This window comes from Drosophila sulfurigaster, chromosome 3 (assembly GCF_023558435.1).
Source record: "Drosophila sulfurigaster albostrigata strain 15112-1811.04 chromosome 3, ASM2355843v2, whole genome shotgun sequence".
In the NCBI taxonomy this organism is placed as follows: Eukaryota; Metazoa; Arthropoda; class Insecta; order Diptera; family Drosophilidae; genus Drosophila; species Drosophila sulfurigaster.
In genome coordinates, this window is record NC_084883.1 from 4801207 (window position 1) to 4824693 (window position 23487).

At 37.2% G+C, this 23487-nt stretch overlaps 3 protein-coding genes across 8 annotated transcripts in view; 2 read left to right on the forward strand and 1 right to left on the reverse strand.

Annotated features, from left to right (window-relative positions):
• LOC133842196 (ecdysone receptor) overlaps positions 1 to 9491 on the forward strand; it is a 56087-nt gene extending 46596 nt beyond the window's left edge. For 4 of the 5 annotated variants that reach the window (XM_062275201.1, XM_062275203.1, XM_062275204.1 and 1 more), the window contains 4 exons: positions 5673 to 6217; positions 6290 to 6433; positions 7377 to 7529; positions 7590 to 9491. In XM_062275201.1, coding sequence (XP_062131185.1) covers positions 5673 to 6217; positions 6290 to 6433; positions 7377 to 7529; positions 7590 to 8561 — 1814 coding nt within the window. In that variant the 3' untranslated portion in view covers positions 8562 to 9491. Of the gene's footprint in view, positions 1 to 1607; positions 1740 to 5672; positions 6218 to 6289; positions 6434 to 7376; positions 7530 to 7589 lie in introns of those variants that run through there. The other variant, XM_062275205.1, reaches the window with a different exon arrangement.
• Positions 9492 to 15086: 5595 nt separating this feature from the next.
• Positions 15087 to 20534, forward strand: LOC133842195 (serrate RNA effector molecule homolog). 2 transcript variants are annotated; one of them, XM_062275198.1, is made up of 8 exons: positions 15087 to 15240; positions 15629 to 15781; positions 15849 to 16045; positions 16106 to 16391; positions 17170 to 17236; positions 17303 to 19371; positions 19431 to 19538; positions 20227 to 20532. In XM_062275198.1, the coding sequence occupies exons 2-8, from the start codon at positions 15639 to 15641 to the stop codon at positions 20306 to 20308; spliced, it is 2952 nt and encodes a 983-aa protein (XP_062131182.1). In that variant the 5' UTR covers positions 15087 to 15240; positions 15629 to 15638; the 3' UTR covers positions 20309 to 20532. The 2 variants fall into 2 exon arrangements, with proteins under 2 accessions (XP_062131182.1, XP_062131184.1); XM_062275200.1 differs by lacking the exons at positions 15087 to 15240; positions 15629 to 15781; positions 15849 to 16045; positions 16106 to 16391 and adding an exon at positions 16753 to 16901 and having other exon boundaries at positions 20227 to 20534.
• Positions 20535 to 20942: 408 nt separating this feature from the next.
• On the reverse strand, positions 20943 to 23064 carry LOC133842197 (fatty acyl-CoA reductase wat-like). The gene is made up of 5 exons (XM_062275206.1): positions 22886 to 23064; positions 22536 to 22648; positions 21953 to 22463; positions 21181 to 21895; positions 20943 to 21121 (listed from the first exon to the last, which is right to left on the reverse strand). Exons 1-5 carry the CDS (start codon positions 22959 to 22961, stop codon positions 21034 to 21036), a joined length of 1503 nt encoding a protein of 500 aa, XP_062131190.1. The 5' UTR covers positions 22962 to 23064; the 3' UTR covers positions 20943 to 21033.
• Positions 23065 to 23487: the final 423 nt, after the last annotated feature.

Consider the following 23487-nt stretch of genomic DNA (forward strand, 5'->3'; position numbering starts at 1 on the left):
AATTTATTACAACACTTTCCTATTCCTCAATTTATTAATATTATTTGGGAATTAGGGAGAGAGAAAGTTATAATATTCCAAAAATAATAATTAATGAGACCTACAATCCACACTGATTATGTTCATAACTGAAACTTTAATAAGATACATATATATTTATTACAACTCCACTAGTCCGGTATTATCGATCAATTGCTCAACATTAGCTTTGCTTTCCAAAAAAATTAGCAACTAAAATTACTTAGAATCCACTTACGTTCCACAACGCAGCTAGTTACATGTGTGCCACTTATGTTCACATGTTCCACAATTATAATGCAAACCCTTGAGAGCTTCGCATCTTTCGAGAGCGATGTTATAAATAACTTTTCCAGATGATATAGTACGCGTTCGCATATAGTATGTATGATTCATTCCCTGACATTCACAATGAATATGGCGCCATTAAATTGCAATGCATGCCATTCCAAATACAAACCTCGTCCACTCACAAAAACATTTCGCATGAAATTTTCACAATTCACTGAAAAAAAAAAAACATTTAAGGCAAAAATCTCGGATGAGAGTTTTTATTTGATTTTTAATATGTGATACGAGATGAGATATAGATGTGTGAGTCTCTGTGGGTATTTGTATTTATATTGTAGCTACAACTCAACTGCAAATCGTACAAGCAAACAAACCGAAAGCAACAACAACTTTTTGCTGCAGCTGCTGCTCTTGTTGTTGTTGTTGTTCCCCAATCGCTGTCTGACTTTCAGTCGACTAGATTTCAACTTGCTAATATAACACAGCATAGCGTGAAATGAGAGAAGAGAGAGAGAGAGAGACAGTTTGCAAGGGGGTTGGGGAGCAGCAGAGTGAAGGCAGCTGCGATGGCAAAGCAACAACAAAAAGCCTCTGACTTGCATACATATTTATTGTACTGCTGCTGCTTCTTATTTTCTTTATTGCACTGCTGCAGAAGGCGCTATTTGCACGGCCCTTCCCTTCCCGCGCTAAAGTCCGCTCCGCACACATGTACACACACACATTGAAAGCCGCTTAAAAATATGCACTGAAACAAGTAAAAAAAAGTTTGCCATAGAATACAGTGACTAGAGTAGAACACAAAACAACGAAAAAGAAAAATACGATAAAAAAAAAGTTTCAATTCTTAGCATAGAACAAAAAAGCACGCAAAACGGACGAGCAGAAACCAGAAAACAGAAGGGAGAACTTACCTATACCACGTTCAAATTGTGTGCGACATGCAATTCACACACATACACAAACACAGAACACATGCATAGCAAGGGAAGGAGTGCAACGAGTGACGTAGACGCTGGCAGCGCTGCTTGCAGTGACAGTGGCAATGCCAAAGGCAAACTGCATATTCGAGGCCTACATCAACATTTTTCAGCTCTGCGAACTGCAAGGGCGCCCAAGAGAGCCCAGAGAGCGAGAGCTTGCGACCGCGACCGCGACAGACAGAGAGTGAGAGCAAAAAGCACACTCTGTAAACAGATAGCAAGAGAGCGTACTGCATAAGTGTGTGTGTGTGCGGCTGCTGTGTAAGTTGTTTGGCGATGACGGCGGCTGCAGTTTGTGTTGTGCTCTCGTGACCATAGCTATGGCTTCTGCCGCTATCGCTGCTTCTTTCTCTGCTTCAGCCTTCGCCTTCGCTCTTGCCTCCACCACTGCCGCTGTCGCCGTCGCTGCCAGCGCGTAGCTTTTGGACGTTTACATGGATTATGTGGGTATGTAGTGCGGCGTAACGTTGTAGAGCGAGACCGAGACCGAGAGACGGCCAAGCACAATAACACAATGAACTCCAAATGTGGGCAGAGGCCGGGCTCAACATTTGACTGAGAAAGAAAGGGGAGAGGTGCAGTGAGGAGGACTGTGAATGAGCGTGGCATGAGGAGGGGGAATGCCTCTGGCTGCCTTTTGTGTTTTGTTTCTGTACTCGGTTGGCGTCTATTTTTTGCCTCTGCTGCTTTTTCCCATTGCCCGCCTTTGTTTTGTTACTTCATGGCGTTCTTTGGCGTTGTGTGCGAGTTGGAAAAATGGCTTTTCATAGTGAAAAATGAAATGTGGCTCGTTTGAGTTTCTGTTTGTGTTTGTTGTACTTGCTTTTCAATGCTTTATATGTATATAGGTATTTGTTGTAGGAATGTATGTACGCTTGTGTATATGAAATATAATAACTCATCAGGTTGATGCGTTACAGTGGAGCAGCTTCAATCTGAGGTAATTGCAATAGCAAAATGGCGGCCAATGAGCTGATGCGGCAACTTTTAGCGCCACCTGGCGCCAAGCAGAACGTGTTCTATTACAAATGCACTTGGATACATACATACTATATGTACGTTTGTATGTATTACGGTGGCCTTCAGATAGGTTCGAACAACAACAAGCGAGTTGCGTATATAGAGAGTTATGATTGCTGATTGAAGTTAAGTGCAGATCGTGCAAGTGGAAAGTGAGATAAGCATAATGGAGGAAGTCAGCTAAAGCAATGGATGGCAATCAATGAATATAGTACACATAGAATCCACAAGCTGAAAGCTGTGTAATTCATGCGATATCACATACGATCCACATTCAAACTTACGTTCCACTTGTTTGTCTCTACCATATGAGCATAATATGCTGATCTATCAATCACCTATAAGTGTAATATATTTAACAAAACAAGAAAACAAAACATCTTTGCCGCATTCTAAACAATTTCCAAACACAAAAGATAATGTTTAGCTCCATGAAAGAACTATCATAAATCATAAAAACACGTATAGAACACTGTGGAATATTTGCTTGCAGCATAAAAATGGCGATATCAGGCACAGAGTTTAACTTGTCATGGCTCAAACATAGCGATTAAAATAAAGTTGCTTTGTTGTAAAGCTCAAACAACCCATGAAAATGCCAAACATTGCATGACGTTGTCAGCGATAAAGCAACTCTGTGGAAACTACGAAGGGGACAACAGGAGGCAGGAGAAGTCAACTTGCCACACACAGGCAGAGGCATGTGCATGGGGAGGAGGATGATGATGATGATGAGAAGAGGAAGAGGAGAGGGGGACGTGTGTGTGGTTGGTCAGGTTTTTACTTTTTTTTCTCATTTTTGTTGCTGCCCGTTTTCTCGTATTACTCGTCTAGTGTGTTGCTATTGTTGTTGTTGCTGTTGTAGCTACACACTTTTTCTTTGCCGCAACAGCAATTTACTGCATTTTTCATTTACCATGCGAGCGGCACAAACACACACACTTGCCACACGTTGCAGTGAAAATTTGCAGTCAAGTTGGCGTCGCTGCTGAAGCAGACGAAGTTTGCATGACGCCGCAGTTTATTTCATTTTATTTAGCGTGTTTTTTTCTCTTCACTCTTTTTTTTATTTTCTTCGTTTTGCTCGGTGGCAGTGAAATTGAAACGACGACGACGCTAACGCTAAACTTGTCGTAGGAGGGAAAGTGGGAAAGCGGACAAGACGACTGGGCGTATGCGCAATATTTCATGGCATCGCAACGCGTCGCGTCGCGACTTCACTTGCCTTGCCTTGGCTTGGCTTGGCGTGTGTGGAGGGAAAAGTGCCGCCTGTTGGCGTACAAGAAAAAAACTGTGTTATGCCGACAATGCACCACGCTGCACTCACTCACACATAACGGGGCAGGACTATCAGGGTGGGGAGGGAAGGGGCTGCACTTGTGGCCAAGTGTTCGGCTTTGACTGTGGCTGCAAAAACTGCGGCTTCTTAGTCAAGTGCTTCGCGCTGTGCTGTGCTAAGCTGCAGTTGTAGTTGTAGCAACGCCTCTTTGTCGTATCTTTTTATCTACTTGGCCAACAACACAGTCAGTGTCCCTCCTCCCTCCTCCCATCCCCCATCCAATCCCCTCAAGCAGCGATCCATCTGTCCAATGGGTTGCCCGATTATTACTGTCTTTGCACACACATACACACACAGCAACAACTTGCACTTGATATGCTTGTTGTCGCTTGCCATGCATTGTCTTCCCCCCTTTTCTATTCCTCCCTCCTTCTAGCTATTTCTGTGCGATACGAACGTGACTATTTGTACGTTATGTGTCTGAGCCGAGCCCTTCAAAGTCCACAGTTCGCACAGTTTCCTGTTCAGAGCCATGCCACAAATTATAGCATAATCGATAACAGCTTGAATTTGGTGTTGAACACAAGATAATCAAGTGTTTAACAATGTCTTGGCTAACACCATACACATGTATTCCACATGCGTTCCACACCAAAGGCAAATTACAATCGACTTCTTTTATCCGTAGTAAACAGATTAAGTAAGGAAATATTTTAGTACAATTTGAATAATATTCCATCTTAGGGACATTCAGTCCACATGAGTTCCACATCGAATACAAATTGCAATTGACTCCTTTTACATTTTGTAATCGGATTAAGAAAGTACAATTTTTAATACAATGTCAATATTGTTGAATTAAAATAATCAAGAAACATAATACACGCGCGATCCACATGCGTTCCACACCGACTGCAAATTGCAAGTTATTTGACTATATTTATGCATAGTTCATAAATAAAGTAAACACATATTTTAGTACTGTTTTCATATTATTTTTTTTTAAATAAGCAAGTACTTAAGTACTTAAGCTTCATATGCATTCCACATGCGTTCCACATCGAATTCAAATTACAAGCTGCATTTTTGCATTTATGCATAGTAGACAGGTAGAGTAAGGGCATATTTTTGTACTACTTTAATACTTTAATTTGCATAAATATAACTTCCTCATAGCCACTCAAAATACACATTCACATTCTACAATATATAGTATAAAAAATGTGCTCGTACATATATATTTCCAAGTATTTATTATATTGCTTACTTATTTTTTAGTATACCATATGACACAATATGATTGTTATAATTTACAAATCTGTGTTTTAATTGGTACTTAAGTTATTCTAAAATATCATATTTATGATCCACATGAAAGAGAATAACATTTAAATAATATAAATGCAAACCTTATAATCACTACAAAAGATAAATAGTTTTAATATGTACTACAATATATTTTAAATGTTATGCAAGTAAACCCCCTTTAACAATCTAGAGCAGAGTTGCAAATGACTTCCACTAAAGGTTAAAGGTTAAAACTGTGTGGATAATAAATATTAAAAGCGGCAGATCTCAGCGTATAGAAAGAACTCTGATAAACACTGTCAAATGCCCGTTTCGTTTTCTGTTTCTGTTTCGGCGCTTTTTCGATTTTACGCAGATTCTTTGCGACTTTGAGCCGCACGTTAATTGAATTTTAAATTTCTTGTGTTGGATTTTGTGTCGGCCTCTCGGCGACACACCGTTACACAGACAGGCATATAGTCAGGCATATATATATAGTAAGTACTTATATATACTACAAGAGTGTAGCTAGATATACAGCTAGAGAGAGAGATGAACATGTGATATAGTCTTTGAATTTTGTGCAGAAATCGCGAATGCGAATGCAAATTCGAGTCCAACTGGCAACTGCTAAAAATTTATTTATTTGGGTCTAATGTTTTATGTAAGATAACAACAAATGTTTTAAAATTCACGGAAATTGCAAAAAAAAAAAAAAAAGACAAAAAAGAGTAAAGAATTTAAATGTAAATTGAATTGATGTATTTATATATATTTTTTTTTAACTTTTACAGGTCGCGATGATCTCTCGCCCTCGAGCAGCCTTAACGGCTACTCAGCGAACGAGGGCTGCGATGCGAAGAAGAGCAAGAAGGGTCCGGCGCCTCGGCTGCAGGAGGAGCTGTGCCTGGTGTGCGGAGACAGGGCGTCGGGGTATCATTACAATGCGCTCACCTGCGAGGGCTGCAAAGGCTTCTTTCGACGCAGCGTCACGAAGAATGCTGTGTACTGTTGCAAGTTCGGGCGAGCCTGCGAGATGGACATGTACATGAGGCGCAAGTGCCAGGAGTGCAGACTGAAGAAGTGCCTCGCGGTGGGCATGCGGCCGGAGTGCGTTGTGCCGGAGAATCAGTGCGCCATGAAGCGGCGCGAGAAGAAGGCCCAGAAGGAGAAGGACAAGGTGACAAGTTCGCCCAGCTCACAGCATGGCATCAACTCCAATTCGGGGCAGGGCATTGGTGGCGGTGGCGCAGGTGGCAACCACGGTGCCCATGACTACGTCAAGAAGGAGATACTCGACCTCATGACGTGCGAGGCCCCCCAGCATGCCACAATTCCGGTAACTTACTTTATCATCCGATCTAAAGAGTTCCATTAACTAACTATCTTTCTCTCTCTCTTTCGTTTACAGCTACTACCTGATGATATTTTGGCCGAGTGTCAAGCGCGCAATATACCTCCATTAACGTTCAATCAGTTGGCCGTTATATATAAATTAATTTGGTATCAGGATGGCTATGAGCAGCCATCCGAAGAGGATCTCAAGCGTATTATGGTAAGTTTGATTCTCTTACCTTCTACATAGCTTAATGGTTAAAGTCTGTTTGATTGATCAATCAAATTTTATGAGCTCCAAATCCATTTCCAACAAGCTTCCTTCGCATTAAATTCTATAATCTAATTGATCAATTTATTGAGTTTTTGCCTTTCTCATTCTTTCTTTCTTTATTTACTTTACGTAAAATGATTGATCAATCCAAAATCATATACATTTTATTGTTCTAGAGTGCGTCTATAATATTTTGTTATTACTGCATAATTTAAACTAATCCATTTATTAATCACATATATCAATTTATGTGTATGTATTCTTGTTTAATGGTATTTGTTATCGACAATATGATTGATCAATCAAATGACATAAGATCTAAATACATTTCTGTTTTTAAATTATTTTATATACTCTAATTGATAAATCTACCGAGTTTTCGCCTTCAACAAATTAAGCCACGTTTCTTAAAAACAAATTATTTACTTTGCATAAATGGATTGATCAATCCAAAATCATGTAAATTTGATTGTTCTGGAATATAATTTTAATAGAATGCTATTTCTTTTTGCTTCGTAGTATACTTAAGCACTTAAAAATTTATATAATATTATTTATTCTTCTTATCAACGGCATGATTGATCAATCAATATTTATATTGAAAATATAAAGCAAACTGTGCTCACTTCGTTGGCTTATCGTAACAATTTAATATTTTCATATTTAATATTTATCGACAATGTGATTGCTCAATCAATAACCGTATTTAAAATATATATAGCAAACTTTGGTCACTCCGTTGACACCAACAATTCCGACTAATATTTCTGTTTCTTATTGAGTGATTGATCAATCAACTAATATAGATATTTCTACTAAACATAAACCTTTCATAGTATATATTTGTATGCTTACAATTATTAACCATTCATCTCCATTGTACCCGCAGAGTCAACCCGATGAGAATGAGAGTCAGACGGATGTGAGCTTCAGGCACATCACCGAGATAACCATACTCACAGTGCAGTTGATAGTGGAGTTTGCGAAAGGATTACCAGCGTTTACAAAGATACCCCAAGAGGATCAGATCACGTTACTCAAGGTAATGACTCTATATTGATATTGATATAGATCAAGATTAATTGGAATTATCTTTTTTAAGGCCTGCTCATCTGAAGTGATGATGTTGCGAATGGCGCGACGCTACGATCACAACTCGGACTCGATATTCTTTGCGAACAATCGATCGTACACACGAGACTCGTACAAAATGGCGGGCATGGCGGATAACATTGAGGATCTGCTGCACTTTTGCCGACAGATGTTCTCGATGAAGGTGGACAACGTGGAGTACGCGCTACTCACTGCCATTGTGATCTTCTCGGATCGGCCGGGACTGGAGAAGGCCCAGCTGGTCGAAGCGATACAGAGCTATTACATCGACACGCTACGCATTTATATACTCAATCGCCACTGCGGCGACTCCATGAGTCTCGTCTTCTACGCCAAACTGCTCTCCATACTCACCGAGCTGCGCACGCTGGGCAACCAGAATGCCGAGATGTGCTTCTCCCTCAAGCTCAAGAATCGCAAGCTGCCCAAGTTTCTCGAGGAGATCTGGGACGTCCACGCCATACCGCCCTCGGTGCAGTCCCATCTCCAGGCCCAGCAGGAGGAGCAGGAGCGTCTGGCGCGTGCCGAGCGCATGCGTGGCGCCGTCGGTGGCGCCATCACTGCCGGCCTCGATGCCGACTCGGCGTCCACATCCTCCCAAGCAGCTTTGGCTGCGGCGGCGCAACAACAGCAACAGCATCAGCAGCAACAACACCAACAGCTGCACACTCTGCCCGTGCACTCGCTGCCCGGTGGTTCATCTGCCGTCTCTGCGGTCAGCACCAGCAGTGATTACATTGGCGGAGGCGGAGGAGGAGGCGGCGGAGGCGGAGGAGTTGGCAACAGCAACAGTGCAACCACTGCAGCGGCAAGCTCATCCACCAGCATCACAGCAGCGGTGCCGGCGAGCTCGACGACGTCATCAGCGGTGGCCAACGGCAGCATGTATGCCAACGCCCACACGGCCATGGCGCTGATGGGCGTGCCCCTGAAGTCGGAGCACTCGACGACCACCGCATAGCCCCTGCTCGGAGTGGATCTAGGAGTGGGAGTGGGAGTGGGAGTGGGACTGCTAGGCAGCATTATTGAGTGAAGAGTGAAGTGAGGAGGGCGGGGCAGCTTGTATACAATACAATACACACACATACATATAGATTTCAAATCTGAACAGCGCATGAGAATCGATTCGCAGAGATAGATTTCCCTCATTTTTTGGAACTTGATAGATAAAAGTACGAGAAGTAAGCGTAAAATGCAGTTATTTAGTGTTAAGTCTGCAAATATTAGACCTAAGACGATTATGAATATACAAATAATGATACATATAGATATATATATACATACAGCGATGATATATGTATATGTGCAAAGAACTTCTTAACACAAATGCTTAAACAACAAGAAAATGGAACACACATCTAGAAAGGGCGTAGAGTTATAAAGCAGAAACAAAAATACCTTAACTGAAGAGAAGAGAAGCGAAGAGAAGAGAAGAGAAGAGAAGAGAAGAGAAGAGAAGAGAAGAGAAGAGAAGAGAAGAGAAGAGAAGAGAAGAGAAGAGAAGAGAAGAGACAAGAGAATAATTGATAAATTGTATTAACTTATGTTTGGGTGACAACTGCAAGCGCCTGCAAAACAGAAGAGAATAAAGATTGTTTATATTTTAAAAATATAAAAAAAATACACACACCAACCACACACACACACACACACTTATAATAAACAATAATGATAATAAGAATGATTTAATTATAATAGCAGAAGCAAGTGTATAATATGTAAACTAATTCAAAAGCAGCGACTAAATTTGATTTATAATTCCCCCATACTATATAAACTAACAACCTAACTAATAAACATCAACTTCTAATATAAGTTAAATGATTCGAAAACAAAACTCTAACTAAATCTAAAAACAAAAACAAAAAACGAAAAAAAAAAACACGCAAAACTTGGACTGATTTTATAAATATTTTTTTAATCATATTAACTGAAAACAAAACAAAACAAAAACTGTATAAAAAATATAAGTGAAATAACAAGAACAACAACAACAACAAGAGAAAACGACATATTTTTTATTATGCCCTCCTTATATTTTTAACACGAGAATTTACGAAGAACATTTTTTAAGCGCCGTCGTTTTTTATACAATTTTTTTCTCGCAGTTTATTTTGTAATTTTCTTGATTCATGGAAACAAATTGGCGTCGTTTTTTTATAAATATAACAAAATTGTAAAAATTGTAAAAACAAAAAGTGATTGGAGTTTTACTCAAAAAGGCATTAACGGTATTAATTAAATAATTACAAAAAAAAAATGAAAAGAAAAAGAAAAAACGCCACATGGAAAACAAAATGCACTTTTTGCTAAACTAAATTTGAATAAGTTTCAATCACTTGGCATGCACAGTCACTTACACACACACCCACACACACACACACACACATACACCAAAAGACTTCAATATTAATTTTTAAATTAAAATTGTAAAATTTAAAATGAATGCATACTTGTACATTTTAGACATTAAATTTAAAAACTATAAACACAAAAACAATTTGGCAAAATCAAAATTTTGTTTTGTAACAAAAACAAGAACAACAACGTGCAAACTATTTAATTTTTTATATATTAATTTTTTGGCAATTTGCTTTATTTGAAATTATGTTATGCAATTTATATTTTTAATTTGAATTTGAATATTTTGTTTATGCTGCTTTTGCTTTTGCTTTTGATTTTGATTTTGAATTGTAATTTAAAACAATGAAAGAAACAAACAAAAACAAAAACAAATACAAATTGTTGGCCTTATTTTAACTTAAATCAAATTTATATTAATTTTAGTAGCGATTTGTAAAATACGATGAGAAAACAAGAAAATAACAACAAATAAACAAACAATATATTAATGTAAATCCCAATTATTTTTTTAATTGTGTAAAAACGTGGCAGACATCTTTTTTAAAATGTGCAATTCTTTAATTTTACTACTATTTTTATTACTGTATAATTATTTACGTTAATTAAATATAATTATCACATCCACACACACACACCAACACACACACACCAATACACATACATACGGACACTCATATTTAAGTAAATTTAATTTATAACCATTGAATTTTTTATAACGTAAATCGTATTTAAAGAATTATAATTGAAATCATTGAAAGAATCAAACATATAAATATATTAACAACACTCTTCAGAATAGAAAACAGATACACAGTGAATAATTTAATTATAATTAATCAAATAAATACAAAACTTATAAGTGGAAGAATCCCCATTAAAAATTAAAAACGTAAAAAACACTCTTAAGTTTCTTCTTTACACGATTGATTTTAATTTTAAGTTCTCTAGTATGCATAAAGCGCGTTTAATTATTATAAATAATTTGTTTTGTAGTTTTACCCACTACTCTAATATGTATAAATCAAACATTTATCATAATCTATAAATAATTTTTACTATTTTACGTAAATGCAAGAATGGAGCATGCAAAAACAAAACAGAAATATACAAAATATACACAATATATATGAAAATATGTTGAATGAAAACAGCAAAAAAAAAAACAACTGAAATTCAAACATAAACATAAATGCAGCAAATGTGTTTTTATTTATTATTTTCCCCCATTTTCATTCGGTTTATTTTGATTTATTGAAGAGAATGCGACAAGTAGGCAAAGACTCGTTAGACTTAGGCCCAAAAAAAAAAAAACAAAAACTGATGATGGATGATTGATTTTGTATGTTGATAAATCGATCAAAACATGCGAAGCAAACGGCTGTGAAGTTGGCTTTTCAAAGATTCTGAGTGTGGCTATAAAATGATGATGAAAATGAAATTGATATTGGAAAGCAGGCTAAGTAAGAAACAAATGAATGATTTCTGTTTGTAATACTGGGAGAACTGAAAAGGGATTTTGTGAAAGAGCTTCGAGGAATGAAATGAACTTTAGTTATATTTGTAGTAGTCCAAGTTTTAGTTTTGCCAATTGGGAAACTAGCATCAAAATTGAAAAAGTGAAACACAAGAAATGATTTTAAAATGGGTCAAACTTGAGAGTAGGTCCCTAAAAAATAATTGAAACATAAGACGCGCTATAAAATAGCTTTAGATAATACTAAAACAAATGATTTGCTAACAACCTTTTTAAAATTAATGAAATTTCTAATTTAATGAAAACAAAATATTATAATAATAATAATAAAGAAAATATAATCTACCAGGCTGATGGCATGTCAAGTGTGAATTAAAATTAAGTCAAGTAATTTAACCTAACAAATAGTAACGAAAGAATACAATTACAATTTAAACTCCTCTCGCCCTCGCTAAACGATTTCTTGCAAATTTGATAATACCTAAGCATACGGAATACTCGTATAGAATACCCGAATAATGTGGAAAATACCTAAGCCTATACCTAAGCCAGTAATTGTAAATATGTATGTATGTACTTATGTAACTCTCACTCTATACAAAGAAGCATTACGACAAGCAACAAATACGAAACATACAAAAAGCAACCTGACAAAATTATAATGATGAACATAAGATATAAAGTAACAACTTGTTGAGATATCCATTCATTTAATTGAAACAAACCGAAGTAAACAAAGCAAAGCAAAATAAAACGAAACAAAACAAATTAAGTGAAAACAAATCGTTATGTAGATTTTTGAAAATTTTCAAAACAACCAAAAAATGACAAAACCAAAAAAACAAAACAAAAACAAAAACAAAGAAACATAAAAACTTTATTTAATTTTTATGCACTGTTTTCTGTTATGTGTAACTTGTAACTTGTTTTGCCCACAAATACATTTTTAATCTTATCCTTAGATGATACGATCCACAAATATAACCCAATTGAGCACACAGCTAAAAATGATCCTTATCAACAAAAAATACAAAGAAAATATGCAAACCAAGAGAAGAGAAATGAAATGAAATGAATGAAAAACGAATTGAAATTGAAATTGGAGTTTTGTGTTCAACTTGTAGATATTGATCCTGAATTGAAAACTACCTCAAACGAAACATTCAAATGAAACACGATTGAACGGTTTTTGAGCATTAATAATAAACGTAACTACAAGCGAGACCTTAGCATACAGCGCTAAACCACAAATATACTTACACACACATTAAATACTTACAAAACAGCAATTATTGAATTTTCTTTTTTGCATTGAATTCGCAAATTCCCATAACCTCAAAAATGGTTCTGTTCGAAGTTCGAACTCCTTACGCCTTTTTTTCGAGGTACCTGTTTCGCAGCACTCGATGGTTAGATGGAAGGATGTTTCCAAAAACAACATTTAATTTCGAACCAACCCAAAGTTAAAAGATGGAAAACAATAACAAAAACTAATAAGAAAATTGCTTTTTCAATCACATAATCTAATATCGAAAATCGGATGCAAAAGGAGTTAAGTTTTAAGTTGTGTAGTTTTCTCACTGCCAAAATTGAAAGTAAACAAACAATATATTATTATTATTATACAAACAAGATATAATCATACAAATTTCCGTTATTATTAAATACTATTTGTCAAATTTCGTTTGCAATGTGTAGCAATCAGTAATATACGAGTAAATAATTAATAATTATCTACGATCTAGTACATAGAGATACGAAAAAAAAACAGTTCAAGTCAATATAGATACGATAAATATTGTAATACATTTAAAATACGACTACGAGAAGGCAAAAACAACGCACATTATTCAACAACAAATGCAGTTAGCAGGAATGAAAAACCCCGGAAAAAAATACATACAACTTAAAACTGAATTGATGGCATTTTAGTGTTACGAAATACGAAACAAAAATACAGCAACAAACAAAAAACAAACAAATGAAAAAGAAAAAGAAGAATGAAAAACAAAAGAACTCAAAAGAAAACAAATTAATAATTATATTCAATTTAATATTCTAAATGAAAAGCAGTCAACAAAGAAATATACGTAATAGAGAAGACAATTCGACAGTTTCATAAAAAATAAAGAAATCCAAAAACACAATGGAACCATTTTATCTTATTTTCTTATACGTATATTTTCTGTTCATACACCATTTTATTTTCGTTTCTCGGCAATCTATGCTTTTAATTTAAACGCTACACTGCCAAAAGAAGAACCTTAAGTTATATCTTAGCCTCGTTTAAGGGCAGATGATACGTCTAAATTTTAAGTACCGAACCTAGAGTGTGCCTGCTTAAGAGATCAACACAAATTATTTTGGTGAATTGCAATTTATTGGCTTCTTTGTATTATTATTATTATTCGAATTACTATTATTATCATTATTATTATGGAAACCGCATTAATTAAAATGAGAGAGATGTAGAGATTGTTAGCATTTAAACCCAACAAACAATTAAATATTGTGCAAACCTATCTATTATTATTATAATTATTATTATATTATGATTATTATGAACTATTATTATAACTATTATCAAGCATATAATACTAACACATGAGAGGTTAGCTTGTTGTTTTTTTTCTGAAAACATAAGGTGCATTGATCTATCTACATAGACATACTTACACGTAACTTAATTAAGTCTATCTATCAAACTGACATCTAATTTTGAAATTATTTCATGCAAATGAATATTATGTATTGCTAAAACAACAACAAAAACCAAGAATTACAAAAATAATATATATTTAAAATTTTTATACTTCAGAGGCGTAAAAATTACGAGTATAACTTGACTTAAGTTTGAGAAAAATAATATATACATATATCTATATACAATACATACATTGACGTATATGTACAAGTTAATGTAATTTGCTATTTCTGTGTATCTTTGGGCGATCGTGTGGCAACGCATTAACTAAAACTGAGTAATATGCAACTCTTGGGCGCATATACATAATTACATTTTTGAAATTAATTACATACATACATAACAAATCTAAATAGGTCTAGATTACACGTACATATACTTTAAATAGTTTTAAAACTAAGCTGTACATATAAATATAATAACAACAGAAGTCTATATATACGATATATATGAAACGTGTAATAAAATAAAAATATATATATATATATTTAAAATATGTTCAACTGATTTACCATTGAATTTATTTATACCACCTATATATTTTGAAATCTCCTTTCGACTTAATTTGTTGCAGCAAGGCCATAGTGATCGATTTAGCATCGATTGCACTATTATTTTAAACATCTTATTTATGTTTAGATGAATTCAACTTTAACTTAAACTTAAAAAAAACAATTGCGGTTTTAATCGGCGTTAGAGTGTGACCGTGTGCAATATTTTTAAATAATACCAATACGAAATGCGTAAATATACCTTGAACATAGTTGGCAGCGCGGCACACTTCACAATATTCACAATAAGTAATTTATCGATATATCGTGGTAGTGAAATGAATGGCTTCGTTAAGTATGATTTCTAATTTTTATTTTAAATAACTATTGCATATTTTTCAAGATACGATTGAATATACCGTAATACATCTTACAATAAGGGGTCAAGAACAATCGATAATTATTATTAGGGATATCGATTACACAACTTATGTAAAATATGAACTCATCGACAATGTTATCGATGTCTATCCACCTCTACTCGGATGCCGCACTGCGAAAAGTAGGATAATAAATAAATAGTAAATTTATTGATAAATTATAAAAGGTTTGTAAAAAAGTGTTGTTTGTATTTGCTTCTGAAGCCGCAAGTCGCACACAAAAAATTGCATTTGTATTTATACGGAATACTATTCAAGTTTGTCAACCCAACAACAACACGTAAGCGTTTTTGCACCGAAAGCAAAGGCGGCAAGATGGCGGCAATGGCAGCTGCAAATGAAAACTAAGCAGATTGATCCATTTTGCAATTGGCAATTGACCGTTTTTCTTATAGTGAACAATTAGTTGGAAATGCAAACTGTAAAACTCATGCAAACAGTTGATTCACATAAATAAAACAGGCGTATTGAGGTTATGTGTGCGACTTGCAGCGGATAAAGCAAAAACCGCTTTCTCTTCGATAATTGTTGCTCAATTAGCATTGTAACTTGAAGACAAACGGCAATGGGTGATTCGGAAGATGAATATGATCGCAAACGGCGCGACAAGTTTCGCGGTGAACGTGACAGCTATCGGCCAGAACGTCGGGATGAACGACGTCCAATGGGTGGTGGCGCAAATGCTCGCGACGAGTGGGGAGCAGAGCGGTAAGTAATGGACATTATTGTCTGGTTTGGACTCGGTGCCATTACAATCCAATAAACTGCTTCACAGCAATCCATTTCGAGGTAGTTCGGCAGCTGGCGGTGGCGGAGGAGGTGGTGGCGGCGCACGGCATCGGCCAGATTACAGCGACTACCGCGGCTCCGGACCACGTCCACGATATGGATCACCTGGACGCGAGATGCCGCCCGCGAAGCGCATGCGTCCCGACTGGGGTGACAACGAGATGCGCTCGAATCCACGCTTTGGTGAGTTGGTTAAAACAAAAAATAGAACATCTTATTAATACATTCACTCTCTTTTTGCAGGCTATGATCCGTACCTAGTGCAGGCCTGGAACGATCATTATCAGTCACTGCACTCAGCCTATTCGCATGCAAGCCACGTGCCATCTGCCCGCGAATCAGTTCCAAGTGGTGGCGTGACAAGTGACACGCAAACTCAGCCGGCGATGCTGACTTTGAAACAGTTTCTGGACACGCAGGATGAAAACATTTCCGACTCGGAGGTGATGCGCAAGTACACCGAGTATAAGACGGACTTTAAGCGACAGCAGCTGAATGAGTTCTTCGTGGCCCACAAGGATGAGGAATGGTGAGTTGCGCAAATTGATCAGCAATTGAGAACAACTAAAGCAAAATATGAATCAACAAGAGCTACACGCAAAGGACAATGGAAAGCTACTCTTCCTGAAGACTATTTTGATTGGTTCAATTTGAAATCTCGAATCAACAAATCAAATCCATCACAAATCATAACTTCCTATTTGTATACCTACTTATTATTAAGTTTTTCTCTGCAGCTTTAATGGGTTTTATGACGAGTTTCGAACTGCTGAGAGTCAGAGACGAGACAGTGATTCAGCTTCAGTTTCCGCTTCAGCGTCTGCCTCTGCCTTCGGCTCTGTCTCTGCCTCGATAGAAGCATATTGAACTAAATACATATGATAACAGTTAAATTTAAAGTACCCGGCGAGCAATGCCGTGGGTGTGTTTTATATTTTTGAAACCGCGATTTATTTAAATTCGTTGCCTAAACATGCTATTCTCTCGTACATAAACATATGTGCATTAAATATGTGAGCATATAAAAAAATATGCAAAGGTAAGACTTTGGGTAATATGTACTTGCAACCGATATCTAAATCAATTACAAAACTCAATTCAATTCAAAGCAAGCGTAAAACAATGTAGTACTAATTCTAAATTTGATGTGATGCCAATCAGCCAGCGGATGCGCGTGGTATATCCATATATCTATCTAAATATATCTCAATACGAGACGTACTTAAGCTATATCCACATCGTATTACAGCACATTATCTCGCTCTGCAAGATTCCATTTCTTATCAGCTATATTTTATCTCTCGTAGGTTCAAAAATAAATATCATCCCGAGGATAGCGTGCGGCGCAGTGAAGAACAACGAGGATTTTTGAAGGTAAATGCACTATTTACATTCCGACTTCTTAAGAATTTCCACTCACCTTAACCGAACTTTTTACAGAGGCGTACAGATGTATTTCTTGAACTACTCGAGAATGGGACCATCGACAATGTCAAAATTGACTCCTCTCAAGGGGATGCATTGGTACGCGTACTTGACACTTGTGTGATTAAGTTAGAGGGCGGCACCGATGAGGATCTCAAGGTGCTTGATGAGAAGCCTAAGGATCTACCTGTAGTCCAGGAGCGCAAGTCGGAAACGGTTGATTCAACAGTTGTTACCAAGCGCGAGACGCCTGATAGTCCAAAGCAGCAGACAAAAACTGAAAAGGAGGACGACGATTTGCCAATTATTGTGTCACCTTCACGTAAAACAACGCGGCCCCCGCACTCTGATGAGGAGAATTGGGATGATGACGAGATGGCGGCATCAGAGAAGACTGCATCTAAAAAGGATCAAGAAGAGGACGCCGCTGAGAAGCCAGCTGAAGGACAGGCCGATGGAGGTTCGCCAAAAAGCGACAGCGATAAAAATTTAACAAAAAAGAAAACCAAGAAACATAAACGTAACGGTAGCGACAACGAAAGTTCATCCTCTGGCAGCTCTGATTCGGACTCGGATTCCGACGACGAGAAGCTCAAAGAAAAATATGACGTGGAAGAGGGTTTGCGCGCTGATCAAAAGGCCGAGGCACAAAAAGACAAAGAGCTGGAAGCAGCGGCTAAGGCCAAATTGCAACCACCTGCTAGTCCGAAACCTGAGGAGTCCTCTGAGGGTAAAAATCAGGACGTAACTGAAATAAAAACGGAAATCACCGATGGGGACGCAGAAAAGCCTGAACCTATGGATGAACAGTCTGAGAAAGAAACTGAAGAAAATGCGGTGGACAAGGACGAGCTGGAGAAAAAGGACAAAGGCGACGGGGAAATTGCAAAACCAGCTGTCGACGAAGTGACTGAGACAATCGATTTAGACAAAGTTAAGGATGGACATCCCCGTGCACTGCATCGCACATCATCCATATTTTTGCGCAATCTGGCGCCTTCAATAACCAAGGCAGAAATCGAGGCGATTTGCACACGATTTAGTGGATATCTGCGCGTGGCAATTGCCGATCCTCTAGTGGAGCGACGTTGGTATCGCCGTGGTTGGATTACCTTTACTCGTGATGTTAACATAAAGGAGATCTGCTGGAGTCTGAACAATCAGCGTCTTCGGGACTGCGAAATGGGAGCAATTGTGAATCGCGATTTGAGTCGACGGGTGCGTCCCGCTAATGGCATCACAGCACATAAGCAGATTGTGCGCTCCGACATCAAGTTATGTGCTAAGATTGCAATGAATCTGGACGAGCGCTTCAGATTGTGGAGTGATGTATCTCCAGCGGAAGAAGCGGCTTCGGAGGGCAAGGCTGGTGTGGAGACAACCAATGGCAGTGGAAGCAACTCGACTACTTATGGTTTTAATTCGAAGAATCCAGTACTTCAAAACATAACCGATTACCTCATCGAAGAAGCTTCTGCCGAGGAGGAGGAGCTATTGGGTTTGGCTGGCGACAACAAGGACAGCGAAGGCGAGCCCATCGAGAGAGATGAGCCGCTGCTGACAGTGCTAGATCGCTTGGTACTGTATTTGCGCATTGTCCATTCTGTGGATTACTACAATCACTGCGAGTATCCCTATGAGGATGAGATGCCCAATCGCTGTGGTATCATCCATGCTCGTGGCCCAGCGCCCATGCGTGTCACCACCAACGACGTTCAAGAATATATTAAGACGTATGAGGGCAAGCTAGTTCAATTCTTAACGAAGAGCGTTCAATTGAGCGAAGACGATATCAAAGAGCTTGGCGCCAAAAATGCAGACACGGAAGTGGAGAAATTCGTACAGGCTAACACCCAAGAATTGGCCAAGGACAAGTGGCTATGTCCTTTGTCGGGTAAAAAATTCAAAGGGCCCGAGTTCATCCGCAAGCACATCTTCAACAAGCATGAAGAGAAAGTTGACGAGGTTCGAAAGGAGGTCGAATATTTCAATAATTATTTGCGCGATCCCAAGCGCCCGCAGCTACCGGAGCATCCCGGCAGCTCTAAGCGCACGGACTCCGAGTCTGGCCGTGGCGGGGGCGGGTGAGTTACTAAGTGCCTGCTAAATGAATTTGGTTTTATAAAAATTTTAATTATTGCAGCTATCGACCACCGATGTATCCGCCCTTCTCAGCTATGCCTTATGGATTCGCGCCGCCCATGATGGGCGGTGGTGGTCGTGGAGGACGCAATTTTCCGCCAGCACGCAGGTTTGTTTAATAAATAATAATGTTCTGTCCATAAAATTAAGTAGATTTGAGATTTGTAATCAAGGTTTATTGAAAGGTTTTCTTTGAAATTATCGTTAAAACATTTTTCTACACATTTTTTCAACTCGATCAAATGGAAAACAAAAAAAACTCTATCACTCAGGTGTCCGATTACATTTCAAAACTAGACCAAGAGGGGTGTCTTGGAATTAATTTCCGCTTAACAGAGGTGTCTTCATAAAGGTGTCTATTAAGGGAATTTTCACTGTCAATCTGTTTATGAGCGTGGATTGCTAAAATCGGTTCTGACTAAAGCGAATTTTAGCTGAAGTATTCCAATCTCCTATAATTTATTCATTAGGTACATGTATGTGTACATATGTATGCATGTTTGTACAAAATCTTGTTAAATTGTTTACTCACTAAATTTTTTTTATTTTTTACTTAATTTGTGTGATAAGAAATAACTTTTCAGCTTTGGCCACATAGGATACAAAAATTTGTAACATGATTAGATTAATTCTGTCTGAATGCTAAAAAAGCAAGGATATTTTTAAGTCCCTCCAAACATCATATTTCCCCTTTAAAAACCTAGTGTATTTGTCCCCAAATCTCTTTTTTTTTATATTTTGCTGTGGTCTTAAATCGAAATTTGTCACAACTTTCTTGTGTCGCAAATTTTTTGCAGAGAATTGCCTTTGGATCACCAACGACGGCTTATCGGTTACCATGATTTGGACGCGCCTGTTAATTCCGATATGTTTGACTAATTGATTAGCATGAAAACAAACAAAGAAATTTAAAGCACAGCAATTACACAGACTACACTATGTCGAGCTCTCGAGCTCAGTTCTTATAAGCAAATTAAGAAATGCTATCTTAAAAAAGGGAAATTCTTAACATTAATTATGCAAACTATTATTTCAATTTCGATTCTATGTACAATATGTGGATTGTATTAATTGATAAAACCCAAGACCTAAATCTTTTAATTTTCATTTCAACTAATAAACTTGAACGATTTTCTAAAGCTATGAAATGCAAACATATTCGAGCATTTCAAAAACATTTTGTTTTATTTTAAGATCTGCATATTATTCCTCAATCTAAACTCAATTTCGTTGCTTACAGACCCGGTGGTTTTGATTATCGCGCCAGATCACACTACCGGGACTTGGACGCGCCGCAAGAGCCGTATTAAAAGATACTCAAATAAGAGTGTCATCACAATTAGTTTATAACTAATAGATTGAACAATTCTGATAAAATATTAATCAGACTACGAAAAAAGTAATCATAATATAATCTATTAACGCAAGAGAAAAGTTTAAAAGTGACAAATGACAAATCATGGATCAATGTATGCATATTGTTTGTATTGCTTGAATGAAAAGAATATATAAATAAAGTTGATTATCAGCATGATATTTTTATTTTCAAATTACTTAAAAAAACAAGATTTTAATTGCCCTCAAGTAAATATAATAATTATTATTTAAAGAAACAACCCAACAAACCATTTAGTAATAATGATGCCACATATACAAAGGACAAGTTGTAATACCCGATGGCGTCTTTTGAGTCTGAAAGCACATTCGATATTTATGTACAGTTACTTTTGCTGATGATATTTAATACATACCGTTTTAAGTGCTTGGCTGCACGCTGTATACCCTCTTCGCTTGGATCCTCTTTGCCCAAATAGACTCGCATGCCAACCATTGCGCGTCTAAAATAATCATCCCAATCTAATTTTCTCATATCGAATTCGAAATGCTCTTTATCTGCTGCAGAAAGTGATTGCCATAGACGATCCGTATTTATCGTTTCATGTGTCCAGTATCCAGTACTAAAATGGGCAAGTGCATTCATAGTTTTGTGGATCTTCGTATACAACTTAATCAAACGGGGCTTTTGGCCTTGCAACCGTAACACCAAATCAATGGCATAACCGGGTAACGTATGATAGAAGATTGCTATTAATTTGAATAGCCAAAGAAAAGATGTAGTATGTAAGAATGGATACCACAGTGCCTGTTCTAATGGAACAGTATGTTGATACTTCGCCAAAATATCATGGAAAGTCCCATTTGATATCGGATTACTCTTATGGGCCACATAATTATAAATAGTCGGAGGCAATGAGCGACGTCTCTTCTCAGCTGATTCGTTCGCCGTTTGCATTGCACAAGCAAGAATGCAGTTGGCGCAGTAGTCGACGGGCACTATGGCATTGGGAGCTCTCATATTTACAGGCGCAATTCGTAAGACACCAATTGCAGTACCATAAACCATAGCAAGGGGTCCGTAGATGTTGTCTATCCATCCCGACATCGGCTCTTTGTAAGTTGCAACAACTAAAAAATTATTTTACAATTAGAATGGAATCGAATCAACTCGGTGAATGCACTTACTTGAACCTGGTCGGAAGATGCACACCGGTAATTCTCCCGACTCGGTCTGAATCACTTGTTCTGCCAGAGCCTTTGTATAAGTGTAGGTGTTAGGAAACTTGCCCATGAGAGTCGATGCCATTTTGTCTAATAGAACATCGCCGCAAACTTTTCTAATCGGTAAAACCTTATCTGCCCCAGCAATCAGATTGTCCGGATAGTATTGTTCCAAAATGTGTGGAATTACACAATTGCTAAAAGATGTGGAGACGTGGACAAATCCCACAAGTCGACTCATTTCCTTGGCCAGATTCAACATAAGCTGAGTTGCACGAGTATTAACATCCACTGCCTTGTGCAAAGGTTCAGCAAAGTTCACTGTGGCTGCACAATGAATCACCACTTGCACCTCATTCTTGAGCAGCTCACGATCATCTGCACTGATTCCCAGATCTGGTTCTTCACAATCACCAGATATGGGCACAATTCTCTCCAGAGCATTTGGTTGAGTTTTGAGTAGTACTCCAAATAACTGGATTAAAATAATAATGAGTTCAATTGAAAGTTTTTGAAAATATTGTGAAAAATATTAATCAGTACTCACTAGATCTGTTTTCCATTCGTCTATGCGGTCTTGTGGACTTTTTCCACGCTTTGATCGAATTAACACATAAATACGTGACGCCTCTGTCGCCCGTAGCACTTTCTCAATGACCACTGAAAAACCGATCAGAGTTCAAAAATTTGTAATGCTTAGAGGAACTATGATCCCAATTTGCTTTTTAACACGAACAATAATTTTTAATTTTTTAAAAAGGCACATGCGTGTAATTAAAACTCATATGGAGAGAACAAAATTATTGATCATATCATTCGTATTAATTGAATGTATTTGTTACATTTATGTATTATTTAATTGACATTGGCACTGTTTGCATTTTATAGTTATTCTACCTCTTCCCAAAAATCCACTTCCACCTGTCAGGAATAGCGTCTTATCTTTGTAAAATTCCTTTATTGTCGAGTTCATTTTTTCTAAAACTTATTTTTTTTTCACTTTCGTTTAAAGAAAAACACTACTGATCTGTTCAGTTCAACAGATATAACGTTTACGCGACGCTGCGAGTCAATACTGGTTCGCCTAATGCTGTTCGACTTTATATAGTGGAAATTGTTGTGTAATTACGTATACTCGTACTGTATACTGGCTCATATTATATTATGTATTATATATGTATAGTTAAACAAGTTTAGTAATTATGTAGTTCGGTTTTGTGTTAGCAATCGGCCTTATCTCCCTTAGTATAATACTGTGTAGATATAAAAATATGAAACCATATTCAATATCAAGTCAACTGACACTTTAAATTAATTTCATGTTTTAAAAAGCAGAAAAAGAAGCGAAATGTAATGGTATCTTAATCCATATACATATTAATGACAGTCCAATATTTATTATTGAGTAGTTGTGGATTTGTATGTAAGCAACTGAACGTAGGTGAAGACTTCTGCTTAGTGCTTTATAAGGTTTAAGAATTATTTTTTATATAGTTCTT

What these genes read in the sequence shown, in the direction of transcription:
- LOC133842197 (XM_062275206.1), bottom strand. Translation starts at nt 22,961, where the DNA reads ATGAACTCGACAATAAAGGAATTTTACAAAGATAAGACGCTATTCCTG. An exon ending in AAGTGGATTTTTGGGAAGAG is followed by an intron (nt 22,649 to 22,885) that starts GTAGAATAACTA and finishes TCGGTTTTTCAG; the next exon opens with TGGTCATTGAGAAAGTGCTA. An exon ending in CATCTTCCGACCAGGTTCAA is followed by an intron (nt 21,896 to 21,952) that starts GTAAGTGCATTC and finishes ATAATTTTTTAG; the next exon opens with TTGTTGCAACTTACAAAGAG.
- LOC133842195 (XM_062275198.1), top strand. Translation starts at nt 15,639, where the DNA reads ATGGGTGATTCGGAAGATGAATATGATCGCAAACGGCGCGACAAGTTT. An exon ending in GCGCTCGAATCCACGCTTTG is followed by an intron (nt 16,046 to 16,105) that starts GTGAGTTGGTTA and finishes CTCTTTTTGCAG; the next exon opens with GCTATGATCCGTACCTAGTG. An exon ending in TCTGGCCGTGGCGGGGGCGG is followed by an intron (nt 19,372 to 19,430) that starts GTGAGTTACTAA and finishes TAATTATTGCAG; the next exon opens with CTATCGACCACCGATGTATC.